Source organism: Pan paniscus, chromosome 1 (genome assembly GCF_029289425.2).
Source record: "Pan paniscus chromosome 1, NHGRI_mPanPan1-v2.0_pri, whole genome shotgun sequence".
Lineage (NCBI taxonomy): Eukaryota > Metazoa > Chordata > Mammalia > Primates > Hominidae > Pan > Pan paniscus.
This window is the reverse complement of record NC_073249.2, coordinates 207,622,917-207,640,015: the sequence shown is the minus strand read 5'-3', so window position 1 is coordinate 207,640,015 and position 17,099 is coordinate 207,622,917. Positions and strand designations below refer to the sequence as shown.

The 17,099-nt window shown below is 51.3% G+C and overlaps 1 protein-coding gene across 2 annotated transcripts in view; it reads right to left on the bottom strand.

The window, feature by feature from the left end:
- Positions 1 to 10,024, bottom strand: part of CAPZB (capping actin protein of muscle Z-line subunit beta) — a 146,623-nt gene extending 136,599 nt beyond the window's left edge. The window contains exon 1 of one of the 2 annotated variants that reach the window (XM_034956957.4): positions 9,869 to 10,024. In XM_034956957.4, the coding sequence (XP_034812848.1) occupies positions 9,869 to 9,871 (3 nt within the window). In that variant the 5' untranslated portion in view covers positions 9,872 to 10,024. The remainder of the gene's footprint in view (positions 1 to 9,868) is intronic. The other variant, XM_034956949.4, reaches the window with a different exon arrangement.
- Positions 10,025 to 17,099: the final 7,075 nt, after the last annotated feature.

Below are 17,099 nucleotides of genomic sequence, written 5' to 3'. Positions count from 1 at the left end.
TGCCCCATCTCGGGGGCAGACCCCGCTCGGCTCCTCTCTTCTCAACTGAGAGCCTGACACTGACAACTGGGTAGGCCCTAGGAGAAGCCAGGCTTGGCCGAGAGCTCAGGCCCAGAGATCTGGACGTGGCTAGTCTCACAGTGGAATTGCCCGGCCCCAGTGTTTAGTCTGTATTAGGTTGAACCACATGAAAGGCTGGTTAATTCAACCCTTTTTTACCTAGGAAAATGGCAACTTCATATGGTTCAACCTAATGGAGGGAGGGATTCTTACATTTATTAAGGACCTACTGGACATTCAGTCATTCATCTAACACCTGTAGAGCAATGGCTGTGTCAGGGCCAGTGTGTAACATTGCTTCAGCACCCCAAGACTGACAGCCAGGATTTTTCATCTTCCCTCCTAAGGATAAGAAACAAACTTACCAGGCAGAACAAGGGTAACCAACTCGATCTGCCTGAACTTAGGTAACTACTAAAACAGGCCAATTTTGGCCAGGCATGGTGGCTTCACGCCCATAATCTCAGCATTTTAGAAGGTCAAGGCAGGAGGATCCCTTGAGCCCACAAGTTCGAGACCAGCCTGGGCAACAACGTAAGACTCTGTCTCTAAAAAATAAGTAGATAGATAGATAGATAGATAGATAGATAGATAGATAGATAGACAGACAGACAGACAGACAGACAGGCAGGCAGGCAGGCAGGCACTGTGGCACATGCCTGTGATCCCAGCTACATGAGAGGCTGAAGGGGGAGGACTGCTTGAGCCGAGGAGGTTGAGGCTACAGTGAGCCAAGATGGAACCACTGCACTCCAGCCTGGGCAACAGAATGAGACCCTGTCTCAATCAATCAATCAATCAGACAGGCCAATTTTGTCTTTCCTCTCAGAATCCCTGCATCTTACACTGCATATGGTGACCAGGGCTAGGATGGGGCTTCATAGGAAAAAGCCAAAGGATCCTGCAAGGCTTTGTCATCCAACAGTCCCCATGGAGGGCTGTCGCAATGATTAAGATGTGCTGCTGCCACTCACGTCACAGGCAGGAAGAGCCAGGGACACTGACACTACTGCACAAAGAACCGTCCTGTCCAGTAGGCCAAGCCACACAGTGGCCGACACTAGGCTAAGACTATCTCGCCCTTTCAGCTGAGTGGCTATCTTTTGGAAAACAGATTGCAGTTCACAAAGTTCCATCTCCTTGCATTTCAACAAGTGGAACCAAAAAAACCTCCTAAACAAAACCCAGACCTCTTCAGCCACTGTGGCTAGACGTACAGGGGAACCTCTCGGCCCCAGTTTCCTCATCTATAAAATAAACATCCCCATGGGCTGGTGCCAGAGAGGCAGGAGAGGGGAATTCCATCAGCATGCGCTCCTGAGTGCGGTGGACCTGGACCTCCGTGGCAACTGCCATTAACTAGCTGGGGGCCCTTCAGCAAGTTACTACACCTCTCTGAGCTCCGGTTTCCTTATCTGCAAAATGAGGAAACAGACCTCACAGGGTTGGTGTTGAGAGAATTACAGATAATGACTGTGGGCATCCGGTAAATACTGGCAGAAGGAAGGGGCCACTCTGTGAGTGAACACTCAATACCAGCCTACAGACTGAAGGCATCCTTCATTTCATGGCATCCCCTAATGCCTGTGCCATGAGTGCACTCCTCAAGACCAAGAATGGACTCTGCTTAACCACACGCCAGCCCATCCTCTCTGCCTGAACAAGGTCTCAAATCTCAGGACAACCAGGGGTCCACACCACCCTGTGCCCAAAAGAGATTTCAGGATAGAAGGTGTCTGGAGGGTATACACTGAGGACACGACAACAGCTCACATTGGAAATTCTCAGCAGAGGAACAGCCAAGCCTGGCCGCTGCTCTTTTGGAGTCTGAGTTCCTCAGTGTCTCAAGACTTTTCACACCAGAAGGATGTGGTGGATTAAGGCTCCTCCTTCCAGTTTCTGAGCACAAAACTGCAACGCAGGGAGCCCACTCATGTGAAACCAACGACAGCCCGTCAGGGTCAAAGCCTCACGACGGAGAAGCCTTCAGCAGCAACACTCTACCTGCCAATCACTGCTGCAACTGAGAAGGGAAAAGGGCACCGATACCACCGGAAAATGCCACTGGCTCAATTCTAATTGGAAGCTCCAGCAGATAGGGTGCAATGCAAAAGCATCTTTTCATAACTTCTTTTGAAAGAAAGATGGGGTCTTACTATGTTGCCCAGGTTGGCCTTGAACTCCTGGGCCCAAGCGATCCTCCCACCTCAGCCTCCTGAGTAGCTGGGACCACTGACACACACCACAGCACCTGGCTTAACTTTCTATTTTAAGTTAAAGTACTTCACTTGGTAAATACGATGCCTGAATCCACTTATTAGGGCTCTGAGACAGCAAGCCCAAACACTGTTAAATAAGATACCGAGCCTAACTCAGGAGCATCATGCTGAGTTCAGCACTAGAAGAGGAAGCTGCACAGAGCAATTGAAGCAGAGGGTGGAGAAGTGCGGGGTCTGAGCCAGTGGTAACAACTGCTTCCAAGCTGCAATGTGGTAAGAGCTCTTGAGACCAGAAATCCTGGGCTGCTGTTTTCAGCAGTCTGGTGTTTAAACAGAATGAGCCCCTTAAGACCACTCTCCTTGGGCAAGGGACTCTACATCTTGGCGTCTCAGAAGAAGGAACTAACACCTGCCTTCCAGGCTGGTTGGGAAGTTAAATGAAACACCACCTATCATCCATCCATGTTAACAGAATAACCACAATAATAAGAGATAACACTCCTACTGCACTTACAATGTGCCAGGCATCGTCTACACTTTCCACACACAAACTCAGTCCTCACAATCATCACTACGTGCCAGGTTAATGGCAACCACCAGGGTTGTTGCCTTACAAGACACATGAAGACACAACTGGAAACCTAACACTAGAAAGTTGTAGGCAAAGGCTCCTGTTCACAGGCATCCAGAGATGTCAGAAACATGTGGGGTGACCACAGGAGGAAGCACGGAAAAACGCAGGCAAGCAGCCTCCCTGCCTGTCTGACGCTGTGGACTTCCCCAGGCTGGTTCTGCACTCACTCCTGAGTCTTTCAGAACTTTGGACATACTTGCTTCCACCCGCTTCCTCCATTTAACCTTAAGACTCAGATGGCATATTCTATTAGGTCTACCTGACTGCTCAGTAGACATCCACGGAATGAATGACTCAATGGAAAAAATCACTGAAGGGAGCATAGTGCAGTGCCAGGACTGCCAGGTGGGCCTCGGTTTCCTCACCTGCATAATGAGGGTGACATGAGAATCTGCCTCGTAGGGCTGGCTGGAATATTAAAAAGTCATCAGTCAAAACTAGCTCCTGGCCAAGTACAGTGGCTCATGCCTGTAATCCCCAGCACTTTGGGAGGCTGAGGCAGGCAGATCATGAGGCCAGGTGTTCGAGACCAGCCTGGCCAACATGGTGAAACCCTGTCTCTACTAAAAATACAAAAAATTAGCTAGGCATGGTGGTACACACCTGTAGTCCCAGCTACTTAGGAGGCTGAGGCAAGAGAATTCCCTGAGTCTAGGAGATGGAGGTTGCAGGGAGTCGAGATCGTGCCACTGTACTCCAGCCTAGGTGACAGAACGAGACTCTGTCTCAAACAAACAAACAAAAAAAAACTAGCTTCTGTTATTCCTACAGCTGCCATGCAGAGCCCGCCACCCCACCATCTCCCTCAGCAGACTGGTGTCTTAGGCACCAGAACCTAATGCTGTGTGCATCAGGCTGAACTTGGTGCCACCTGCAGTCACAGAGTCACTGGCTGGATGGATCACTGGGCTACCCAGACTGAAATCCCCATTCAGTTGTTAACAGGCTCTCAAGGCTTTGCAGACACCACTATCTAGGATTTAAACTGACCTGAAATAGCTGTGTGTCAATGATAAACTGTCCAATCAGAACACCTACATGGGACAGCTCTGGGGCAGACTCCCTCAGCTCGAGGTGGTAAATCATTCCGTGTCACTCTGCCTTTATCTCCTTCCACCATCCCTTCCTTTCCACACCCACAGCTGCACAGTGGCCAGGACCCTCATAAGCTCACAAGCTGATGCTTGTGGAGGCCTCTCTCCCATCTCTTTCACCTCCCCAGGCCTCCTGCACGCACAGCCAGAGGACTCTTCCTAAAATACCACTGCTCTGCCAGCCTCCTCGAATTTCTACCTGCCCTGTCAAAAATTTCACTGGCTCCACACTGTCCCAGATCTAATGCAAACTCCTTAGCTTAGCAACTCAGGCACTCCACAACTCACTCCTGAGACTGAGGCACCCCATGGGCTCGCATCTACTGCTTGTGTGACCACACCCCCTGACCTCTGCTTTTGTGCCAGTCCCCTTGACCATACCCCACCCTGTCCTCTCTGCCTCAGCACACGCTTCCCAGGCTTCATGCCCAGCCCCCAAGCCGACCGCAGGCTGGAGTGGTCTGCAGGGCTGCGTGGAGGAGGGGGAAATGCAAGCCAGGCCTGCAGGGATGGGCAGACCACAGCACCCATGGGTCCCTGGCTAAGTCTTTTCTAGTACTACTTCCTTCCTGCTGCACTTGGCTTTTTGGACGCATCTTGCCTCCCCCTCCCAGATTAGAGGACAGGGATGATGGCTTCTATTTGTGTCCCTTACTCTGTGGTATGCAGAATAAGACATGCAACAACCACAGCTACTGTGTGCCAAGCACTGGAGTAAGTACATTACAAATTTCACCCCTACTCCCCATCTCTATAAAATGTTATCCTCATGCTACGGACCAGGAAAACTGAGACCGAGGGAATTAGCCGCCTCACTGACAGTCACATGCTGAGTGGCAGACAGGACTCAAATCCAGATGTGCCCAATTGCAGAGACCATGTTCTGTGGAGCAGGCAGCCGCCTCTCAGCTCTCACTCAGTGTTTTTGTAGCTGGCGCTAAGTGCCAGGCGGCCAGTGCAAGGTGTGGGGTACTCAGAGGGAACCAAACAGACAAGGTCCCTGCTCTCACAGAGCTCATATGCTCTGTCCCCAGCCCTGTCTCTCTTCTTCCAGGCCTGGAAGAGGGCAGGAACCCTCCAGTCACAGGGGGTTCCACTGGCACAAACAAGGAATTCGGGCCTGACATATAGCATGAGGCTCTGGCAACACATGGTGCCCAGCTCACAGCGAGCTTGTCTTTAATGGAGAAAAGAGCCCCAGGCTCTATTAGGTAAGTTGTGCGTTCAAGGCACAACCCAGAGCCAGACAAACTCCAAAGCAGCCATCGGCAGGCAGTACGGAGTGGAGAAAAATGGTTTGCTCTGGAGTCAGAAAACCCAATTCCTCCACTTAGTAGCTAGACAGGGACTAACCATACACCCCTCTGCACACTTTTGGAAAATGGTGATAATAACAATAGTTAATGTTTACATCACTATGTGCCAGATGCTACTGGATGCACTTGACAGATATTACTTAACCCTCATTACGACCTTATGCAGAGGTACTGTTATCCTAAAGCAGTCTGGCTCCTAACTCTATTTTCTTGTACTATGCTGCCTCCAGCCTAAAGTTGAACCTACCTTGTCAGGCTGTGGTGAGGACCGTTCTAACAGAGTGCATAGCATGTGGCTGGTGCTCCATAACCATTAAGCCTCCCTTTCCTTCCACTGAAACACGAATCTGTGAAAGCCTAGGTCTGGAAATAACATATGGCTCTAGCTGGTCCCAATATGGGTGATCTTGCAGTTGCATCCCCTGGAATTCCACACCGCACCCTCACTGGTGGATGTGCTGCAAGGGGAAATGGGACAAGATCCTGTATTTACAGGGCCCTCTGCTCACTGTGTTCTGGAAAACACAGTGAGTGGGGTCCAGCACATGACTTGGGCTGACAGGGATCCGAATCCCAGGCCTGCTGCTCACACCGGTCACTCAAGCTCTCAAGCTTCAGGTTCCTTGTGAGTAAAATGGGGGCTGGGCTATAACCTAAGTCATGTTTCTGGGTCACAGCAGATCCTCGGGTACCCAGGTTGGACAGGCTGAACAAAGCTACCCAGGCTGGACTTCCAAGGTACTGTAAGGTTTCATTTTGGGGCCCCAGAAAGCCTTGGCTGTGCAGAGGAGCGGACTGCGTGCACGTGCAATCCAATTCCACCCAATGGCAGACACAAGAGAAGACACACCCCAAAAGGCCTGGAAGTGGAGCCTGGCACAAGCCTCCAGCTTTCTCTGCAGTTTCCTGCCATAGCTCATGCAGATGTGCCTGCAGGTACATTGAATAAGGCTCTTTCCCCCTTAAGCTTTAGGTAACGGTGACATCCCCACCCCTCAACAATGTGAGCCATGAGGGCAGAGATCCTTGTCTTGCATCCTCAGCACATAAGCACCACAGAGTAGGCACTTAATACACAAAAAGCTGAATTAACATTATCCTGTAGCTGCAGGTACCCCACAACGTGTCTCAGTATTTGCCTAACAGTAAGCATTTCCCAGCCTGGAGGGAGGGCAGGCTTCTAACGGGCGAGGCACCTGCCCTGCCACCATTTCCCTGTGGTCAGTCATATGTCCTGTTCCCCACCTCATGGAATGTAAAAGTATAGAACATCTGAGTTATAAATAGGAGTATCTGCTTTCAAAGACACGGCTTATCATTTCCTTAATCTCAAGCCACTGATCACTGCCTACTTTTTATAAGCATGCCACCAAAAAGAGGCCAGGTGGGCTTAAATGAACAGGGCTGTATAGACAGACAAGAGGGATGTGAGTTGAACAATGTATCTTATCCACATCAAGAGACATTAATGTCAACTATGTTGTTTCACCTTGTAACAATACCAAGTTCCCATCAGCTCCTGCCAGGCAAAACCATCTGTGAGCTGGAGCAGCAATTCCTGAGGGGGCCTCCCTAGTCCCCGTTCCTGCTAAAGCCTCACCATCATCATAACTAAGAATAATTCCCAAGTCAGAAACTGAAGCTGTGTAAGGAACGGTGCTCTGAAATTGTACAGCACTCAAACAGTGGTAAGATTATTACCTGCTAAGGGAATGCAAATAAATTCCATTTGCCTATGCATTTTAACTGGGAAGGAGAAACTCATGCCAACAAAAATCATGGAATTCATTCCAAAGTCAAATGCATTTTAGATTCTCAAGTCACTATTTCCCTCAATGGATAACAGAGATCTAGCTGTATTCTCTACCATCAAATCTACTGAAAATGAAAAACATGGTGATCTGAATTCATTTACCTACAATGCAACCTCACACCACCACTTCTGTCCTACGCCAACCATCTACACCGGCTTAATGGTCAGAGTATTCAAATAGGGGATAAACGTAACAATAAGCAGTCAGAAATTACAAGGCTAAGGGATACTAAGAACAAGTGACTGAGAGAATGAATATGAAATCCAAGCAGGTAAGTTCATGGACACAGACACATGCCAAGAGAACATTCCAAGTGGTTTCTTCCAACGCCAGGTGCTGTTCTAGGCCCCACGGATACAGCTGCGGAAAACACAAGACACAAATCTCTGCCCTCCAAGAGCTCATTCTGGCCCATGCTAAATATGCCTGTACCACCATACAGCTATTTCACTATAAACATGATTTCCTATACAAAGGATCTAAAATACAATACATGGGCAATAAGTACTGCTCCTCCCCCCTTGCCATGTTTGAATATCCCATTTTATGTTTTTCAAACGGTATCATTAAACCTTCTGACATACAAGCAGCTTGGTACAATGGGAAGAACAGTTTAGAGCCTGCCAGATGGGCTTCCACTGACCAACAGTGGTTCCTCCACTGGCTGAGCAACACCCTGAATAAGTCACTCCACCTCCTGAGCCTCAGCTGCCTCATCTATAAAACGGGGACAGCCCCAGAAGGGCTTCGTGTGGATGAAACCAGCTTGTACAGGTGAAGCACACCACAGTGACTGGCAGACAGTTCCTCCACCCTTTCCAGCCTTTTCAGATGAGAGCTGAGTACAAGACTCCTGAGAAGCTTCAGGTGTCATGTGCTCCTCCTGGGGGACTGAGGCACTTTCCCATCACCTGGCGAGAATCGCTGCTTCCTGCCTTATACTTTGTCCTGAGTGTACACTCAGGAAACTTCAGCCCACTTTCAAAGTCCTCACCCACCACTGCCCTGGAGAAGTCATTCTCCATCAAGGCCTGGGGCCGGGCCCACCTCCCCAAACAAGGAGTTTTCAGCCAAAGTTACTGGACAAATCCGAAGGCCTTAAAAGTGGCATTGCCCATGTTTTTAATCAGCATACAGGAAGGCATCAAAAGAAAGCTTAACCCATCTCAACTACTCACCCTCGTTCAGCAGCAACATCCCTTGACTAAACAAGGAACCATGGTCCTCAAAACACTTTGAGGCCCAAAGTCCACATACAAACATGCTCCAAAAATCCCTTGATCCTGTCAGGAAGAAGTTCTCTGGCCCTTCCAACCTAAGTGCTGGGCCTGTCCTGTGGAAGGGTCAAGTGGCAGGAGGGCAGGTCTATCTGTGGGGGCCTATGTGAAACCCCAGGTTCCTCAAAAGTCTGGATAGCATCTGCCTTCTTTACCAAAACAAACACCACGAGCGGAGCCAGCACTCTCCCTAGGCGTTCTGCTCACCTGATCCGAGGGACTTCCATAATCAGCAGTTCCAACCCTTACAAGCTGACAGTTCAGAGGGAAGGGGAGGCTGCGCCTGCTTGGGTGCATCGTGTCCAGGCCATATGCTGGATCCAGGGCCTGGTGGCCCCCCAAGGCCACGGCCTCACAAGGGCGATTGTGCGTTCATCCTTGTCCTGTGGGCCACCCATCCTCGCCCCTCGGCTCCCACTCAGGCCCGGGCGCCGCGGACCCCGGCCTGCCCTGCAGAATGCTTCGCACGCACAGCACCCACGGCGGCGGCCTCGAGAAGGGCCCGCAGAGCAGCGCGCTGCCTTCTGGGCACACCGATGCCCGCCCTTCCCTCGCTGGCTCCTAGGCGGCCTCCCTAGAAGCGGCAACTGAGAAGGCACAGCACCGGGACCACCCTATCCCTGATGGAGAGCTCCCCTCGCTCCCCAAAGGCTGCAAAGAAGGCGCGCCCCAGGTACAGGGAAGGGGACCCTGGGTCGTGCACCAGGCAGGGGGCAGGACCCTGATGAGAGGGTCAGGGCGGGGACCGAGCGGGGCTGACGCAGGTTACGCTAGGAGTGGTGAAAAGTCCAGGGAAGGGGATCATGGTGGGGAGGAGGCAGTGAGGTCCAGACGGGGGCCATGGGCGGAGAAGAGGAGGTCCAGATTTAAGTTCACAGAGAGAAGAGGAGATTCAGGCTGAGGCCACAGAGAAGAGGGGAAGCAAACCTAGGCCGCTGCAGAAGGGGCTGACCGGGGTCCAGCCTGAGGCCATGGAGAAGGCAAGGGAGGGAGGGACTGAGGGAGGCAGCGGCCTAGCCTGGGCCATGGCAGGGAGAAACGACGGCCTAGCCTGGGCCGGAGAGACGGGGGAAAGCAGACCTAGCCCTAGACCGGGGGAGGAAGGGGGCCCACGCCAGGGTCACCGAGGGGGTGCCTGGCTGGGGCCACGGTTCGGGAGGGAGGGTCTAGCCTGGACTATGGGAGAGACCAGCCTGAACACAGAGGTGGTGAGTGGGACTCCAGCTTGCGCCAAGGGCGGGGGCTGGGAGCGGGGGCAGGGTCACTGCCACCCAAGTCGTCCGCGCCGGCGGCACCCTCCTGGGCGGGGAGGGACCGGGTCCACCCAGGGTCCGGGACCCCGCCCCTCCCCCACCCCGGGAAGCCACCCGTCCCAGGCCAGGGATGGGCAGGGGGAGGGGGACGCGAGCTCCGGAGGGGCCCCCGGGCCGGGGAGGGGGCCGTGCGGCCTTTACCATGGTGGCGGCGGCGGCGGCGGTCCCGGTCCCGGCGTCAGTGGCTCTCCCCCCCGCAGCAGGGCCCGGCGCTTCCACTTCCCCGGGTGCCCAGGAGTGAACATCCGGGTCAGCACCCCCCTCCCCCCGCGCCGGGCCGCCGCCACCTTCCTTCCCCGCCCCGGCCCGGCCCGGGCCCGCCCCCCACGCCGCCAGCTCGCGGCCAATGAGCGCGCGGGGCTGCGGCGATCGCCAAGTATGGAGAGCGGCGCGAGAGGCGGGCGCCGACGGGGTGCGGGGGCGGGGCCTGCGAGGCGGGGCGGGGCGCGGCGCTGCGCGGCGCGGCTGCCGGGGGTCCCCGGCACGGGTTGCGGGCCGGGGCGGAAAGGTCTCCTGGCTGTCTGAGGTCCGGTCCCCGACTCTGGGCCTGCAGCAGCGAGTGGCGGCGAGGGAACCGCACCCCACAGTCCCCGCGGGCGGGGATGCGGAAGGCACCGCGGCTGGGAGGGGACCGGCCCTCCGCGCCCCACCCCGTGCACGCGCTCATTCCTGCGGCGCACCCGGAACTGCCGCCGAGCGCGGACCGGCCCGGCCCAGCCCAACCCAGCCCAACCCAGCACTGGGGGAGCGCGCCGGGAGCGGGGCAGGATCCCAGCGCTGCCGCTCGCTACGGCAGGATCTGGAGCGCCGCGCTGCACCTGAGCCCGGGCACGAATTGAGGAGCCTCGGGCTGACGCCATTTATTCAGCACCTACTATGTACCAGGCCTTGTTTAGGCACCGGAAGATAACAGATAAGACATAAAGATCCCTGCCGGTATAGCTGCAGACAGAATAGCTGTGAGGATGACACAGGTAGAGATTAGAAAATTAAGTTCAACAGGTCGGCCGCGGTGGCTCACGCCTGTAATCCCAGCACTTTGGAAGGCCGAGGCGGGCCAAGGTCAAGAGATCGAGACCATCCTGGCCAACATGGTGAAACCCCGTTTCTACTAAAAATACAAAAATTAGCTGGGCGTGGTGGTTCGCTCCTATAGTCCCAGCTACTCGGGAGGCTGAGGCAGGAGAATCGTTTGAACCCGGGGGGCAGAGGTTGCAGTGAGCCAAGATCGCGCCACTGCACCCCAGCCTGGCGACAGAGCAAGACTGTCTTAAAAAAAAAAAAAAAAAAAAAAAGAAAGAAAATTAAGTTCAACAAATGCTAGCTGTTATGAGTACTGTTGGATGTGCTACAGAGAACCATTCCATTAGCCCAGAAGGGCTTCCTCGCTCCACAAAGTGACTCAAGTTTCTCTCTCCCAATCTCTCTCTCTCTCTCTCAATCAAATATTTGTTAAGCTTAGTCTAGGTAGCAGGAGAGACCTGGATTGCTAACAATATCTGCCTCCGTGGCCTGTTTGCTTTGGTTAAATCAAATTAGGCGATCTGTGAGGGGATGGTAAACAGCACAGATGACAGGAATTGTTTCCCTGAGCCAGGCCCTGTCCTCAGGGAGCTTATAGACAAGTCGAAGCTTTCACAGGTAGCCACTGGCAGAAAAAGCATACGGGTAAGTCTCGCAAGAATGGTATTGGATGAGTATTACAGAAATTCAAGGAAGAGAATGGCACACGCAGTAGATATTTATTGAGCATCTGCTATGTGCCAAGCACTGTGCTAGGCTCTGGAAATAGAGCAATGAGCAAAATAAACCCCATGGTTGTGGAGCTTGAGTGTTGTCAGGGAGACAGTCGGCCACCAGGCAAATACAGTGTCCAAGGCCAGGCACAGTGGCTCACGCCTGTAATCTCAGCACTTTGGGAGGCCGAGGTGGGCAATCGCTTGAAGTCAGGAGTTCCAGATCAGCCTGGCTAACATGGCGAAACCCCGTCTCTACTAAAAATACACAAAGTTAGCCGAGGCCGGGCGCAGTGGCTCACGCCTGTAATCCTAGCACTTTGGGAGGCCGAGGTGGGCGCATCACGGGGTCAGGAGATCGAGACCATCTTGGATAACACGGTTATCTCTACTAAAAATAAAAAAATTAGCTGGGCGCGATGACGGGCGCCTGTAGTCCCAGCTACTCGGGAGGCTGAGGCAGGAGAATGGCGTGAACCCGGGAGGCGGAGCTTGCAGTGAGCTGAGATCGCGCCACTGCACTCCAGCCTGGGCGACAGAGAGAGACTTCGTCTCAAAAATAAAATAGTAATAATAATAATACAGTGTCGGGTAGTGATTAGAGATAATGAGAAAAATTCAAGCAAACAGGTAGGCAGGCAAGGCCTAACTTAGCAATATTTTATCATATAGCTGAAGGGAAGGAGGGAGCAAGCCGTGTGGATAGCAGAGGCACAAGGAGCAGCAAGGGTAAAAACCCTGAAGGTGACAGTGCTGGATCAGCACTGGTGTGTTTTCAAGGGCCAGACAGGAGGCCAGTGTGGCTAGCCTAGGTCGAGCAGGAGCTGAAGGGCAGAGCAATGACAAGATTTGACCTAGGCTTTAAAAGGATCATGAGGCTGCTGTGTTCTGAATGGACTGTAGGGGGACTAGGGCCTTAGAAAGCCATTTCTATATTGAGGACATTTATTTATTTAAAAAGCACTGATATGGCACATCCTATGTGATGAACACTGTTAAGCACCTTACAGATAATAAGCCATTTAATCCTCATGACAGAAGCCTGAAAAGGTAAGGAGCTTGCCCAAGGTCACACAGCAGAGAGATGAAGCTGGCTTAGACCAGGGTAGTAGCATTGGAGATGGCAAGAAGTAGATAGTATTCTAGGTATTTCCTGATGTATTGGTGGTAGGCATGAGAAGAAAGGAATCAAGGATGATGCTAAGATTTTTTTTTTTCCCATATTTAAAGACTTTGTCTTTTGTTTTTTTTTTTGTTTTGAGACAGTGTCTCAGTTCTGTTGCCCAGACTGGAGTGCAGTGGCGCAATCATAGCTCACTGCAGCCTCAACACCCCCGGACTCAAGTGATCCTCCCACCTCAGCCCCTCCCCGCCCCCGCCCTGAGTAGCTGGGACTACAGGCGTGCATCACCGTGCCAGGCTAATTTTTTTGTAGAGACTGAGTCGCACTGTATTACCCAGGCTGGTCTCAAACTCCTGGGCTTAAGCAATCCTCCCACCTCAGCCTCCTGAAGTGCTGGGATTACAGGCATGAGCCACTGCACCCGGCCAAGACTTTGTTTTTTAGAGCAGTTTTAGTTTCACAAGAAAATTGAGAGGAAGGTACAGAGATAATCCATATATACCCCCCTGCCCCACATATGCAGAGCCTCCCTGAATTGTCCCCATTCCCCACTAGTGTGGTACATCTGTTGCAAATAACCTGCATTCATACATCGTGATCACCCAATAGTTTACATTAGGGTTCACTTATACAATCTATGGGCTTGGAGAAGTGGATAATTACATCTAGCCACCGTTAGAACCATCATACGGAATATTTTCACTGCCCTAAAAATCCCCCGTGTTCCACCTCTTCATCCCCTTTCCCCCAGCTCCCGGCAACCACTGATCTTTTTACTCCATAGTTTTGCCTAATGCTAAGGTTTTTGGCTTAACACTGGAAGGATTTACCATTTATTGATCTGGGGAAGACTGTAGGAGGAGCAGGGTTTTTCTGAGGAGAGGGTTGTGGATAAGAGGGAGCAAGTTATGTTTGAGATGCCTATTGGAGATTTTTTTGTTTTTGTTTTTGAGATGGAGTCTCACTCTGTCGCCCAGGCTGGAGTGCAGTGGTGCGATCTCGGCTCACTGCAGCCTCCGTCTCCTGGATTCAAGCAATTCTCCCACCTCAGCCTCCCAAGGAGCTGGGACTGCAGGCGTGCGCCACCACGCCTGGCTGATTTTTGAATTTTTAGCAGAGACAGGGTTTCACCATGTTGGCCAGGCTGGTCTTGAACTCCTGACCTCAAATGATCTGCCCGCCTTGGCCTCCCAAAGTTCTAGGATTACAGATGTGAGCCACTGCGCCCAGCCTCCTACTGGAGATTTTTTATTTTTTATTTATTTTTTTTGAGACGGAGTCTGGCTCTGTCGCCCAGGCTGGAGTGCAGTGGCACAATCTCGGCTCACTGCAAGCTCCACCTCCCGGGTTCACGCCATTCTCCTGCCTCAGCCTCCCGAGTAGCTGGGACTACAGGTGCCCGCCACTACACCTGGCTAATTTTTTTTTTGTATTTTTAGTAGAGACGGGGTTTCACCGTGTTAGCCAAGATGGTCTTGATCTCCTGACCTCATGATCTGCCCACCTCGGCCTCCCAAAGTGCTGGGATTACAGGCGTGAGCCACTGCGCCAGGCCCCTCCTACTAGAGATTTAAATGGAGATGTCAGGTGGGCGTGGTGGCTCACACCTGTAATTCTAGCACTTTGGGGAGACAAGTGGATCACCTGAGGTCAGGAGTTCAAAACCAGCCTGGCCAACATGGTGAAACCCTGTCTCTACTAAAAATATCAAAATTAGGTGGGCATGTTGGCACATGCCTATAATCCCAGCTACTCAGGAGGCTGAGCCAGGAGAATCACTTGAACCTAGAGGTGGAGGATGCAGTGAGCAGAGATTGCACCACTGCACTCCAGGCTGGGTAACAGAGTGATACTCCATCTCAAAAAATAAAAATAAAAATAAAAATAAATAAATGGAGATATCAAATAAGTAATTAGATATGGAAGTCTGGAGTTGGGGGAAGAAGTTAGAGCTGTGATAAACTTATGAGAACTGTCAGCTAGTAAATGGCATGTAAAGATATTTGAAAGCACAGACATCTTGGTTAACTCACTTCGTGGGTGAATGTAGAGAGAAGAGGTCATGAAGATAAAGAGGAACCAGCAGGAAGACTGAGAAGGAATGACCCGTGAGGCAGGAACAGGACCAAGAAAAGGTGGTGTCCTTCTTGGATACCAAGGGATGGAGGCCAAGCATAAGGAAAGTTCATTCACTGGACAGGTCACTCCACAGATTGGCTGCCCATTGCTCAGATCCTGCCCCTAGATCCATCAGCTATTGCTATGAGCATGGAGACACATGGCATTAAACATGGTCCATCTACAAGGGGTTGTGAATTGGTAGGCAGGCACTATAAATTTTGTTTATTTTAAAATTTTCTGGCCAAGCATGGTAGCTCACGCCTATAATCCCAGCACTTTGGAAGCCTAGGTGGGAGTATTGCTTAAACCCAGGAGTTCGAGACCAGCCTAGGTGACAAAGTGAGACCCCGTCTTTATAAAAAAGTGGAATAATTAGGCATGGTGGCACATGCCACTGGTCCCAGCTACACAGGTGGCTGAGGCAGGAAGATTCCTTCAGCCCAGGAGATTAAGGCTGCAGTGAGCCATGATTGCGCCACTGCATTCCAACCTGCACAACAGAGTGAGACCCTCATATCCAAATAAATAAATAAATAAATAAATAAATAAATAAATAAATAATAACTTTATAATTTAAATAGGGACGGGATCTCACCATGTTGGTCAGGCTGATCTTGAACTCCTGGGCCCAAGTGATTCTCCTGCCTTGGCCTCCCAAAGTGTTGGGATATCAGGTGTGAGCCACAACATCCAGGCCATAAATATCTTCAGCAATGTTTCTCCTCTCATCCTCTTTTAAAGACCCTAACCCCCTTGAAGTTCATACTGTGATATTTTTCCACCTGCCACACCCTTTTTTTTTTTTTTTTAGCTTTCATGAACTTACCTCCATCTCCCCTTCTACACTTTCTTTAGGACTTCAGCATCCATAAGCATAATCCACCAGAAATCTCACTGACTTCTCCCTGATTTCTTCCCTACCAATCAGTTTCCTTTGCCTCTCTCTAGGTCCCACTCCTGTGGTCTTACCCTGGCCTGTTCTCGCCTTTAACTGCACTATCTCAGAAATCACAATCACACTGGCCAGGCATGGTGGCTCATACCTGTATTCCTAACACTTTGGGAGGCTAAGCCCAGGATTTTGAGACCAGCATGGGCAACATGGCAAGACCCCATTTCTATAAAGATTTTTTTTTTTAATTAGCCAGGCATGGTGTCATGTACCTGTGGTCCCAGCTACTTGGAAGGCTGAGGTGGGAGAACCTTTCGAGCCCAGGAGGTTGAGGCTGCAGTAAGCTGTGTTTGCGCCACTGCACTCCAGCCTGGGCAACAGAGTGAGACCCAGTCTCCAAAAAAGAAAAGAAATCACAGTCACAAAGATCTCAAATCTGAGTCTAACCCGCTTACCATAGTATCACCACAAAAGCATTTCCTCAACCTCATTATTTCTTCAACCTCATCAAGACCTGCAAACCTGTGTCCCTGCCAGATTTTCACAATTACCTTCCCCTTCATGCTCACATCCCACCTGACCCAGCTTAGTAATGAGTATGATACTAACTCCCTTACAAAAGCCCAGAACCCTTTTACCTCCACCTTTTTTCATCAGAACATCTGAACATTGGCTGGGCAAGGTGGCTCGTGTCTGTAATCCCAGCACTTTGGGAGGCTGAGATGGGCAGATCACTTGAGGCCAAGAGTTTGAGACCAGCCTGGCCAATATGGGGAAACACTATCTTTACTAAACATACAAAATCATCCAGGCATGGTGGTGGGCGCCTGTAATCTCAGCTACTCAGGAAGCTGAGACAGGAGAATCGCTTGAACCCAGGAGGCAGAGGTTGCAGTGAGCCAATATCACGCCACTGCACTCCAGCCGGGGTGACAGAGTGAAACTCCGTCTCAAAAAACAAAACAACAACAACAACAAAACCATCTGAACATTGCTGGAAAGTTGAAAGTGATTGCTCTTCCTTTAAGGTGAGGTCCACAAATTTCAAACGAGCCCTCAAGCCTGCCTAGCAATTCTACTGTATTACCCCGCTGTAGCCCACTGCTCACACTCAAATGATGATTTTTCATCCTTTTTCCTCCTCAAGCTTCCTTTGTCCCCTTTGCATCCTTCTCTCTAAGCAGATGGCCTTGCCTCACACTTCACAGAAATAATGGAACCAGACAGGAGCTTATCATCTACCAACATCTCTGCACCTTCCCCGCAATCTTTGACTCCCCAGATTTTACAATAAATGAAGCGTTTTTGTTCCTATCAGAGTCACCCCTCCACTTGTTCTCTGGATCCTTCCTTCCTTAGTCACCAGTTTCTCCCTTGGTACTGGATCATTCCTATCTGCTTCAGAAAACATGCTCTAATAGCTCCTATCATAAAAAAAAAAAAGTTTTAAGAACCACCACTCAAAACTCCTGGATCCTGCGTCTCCCTGTAGCCACTTCC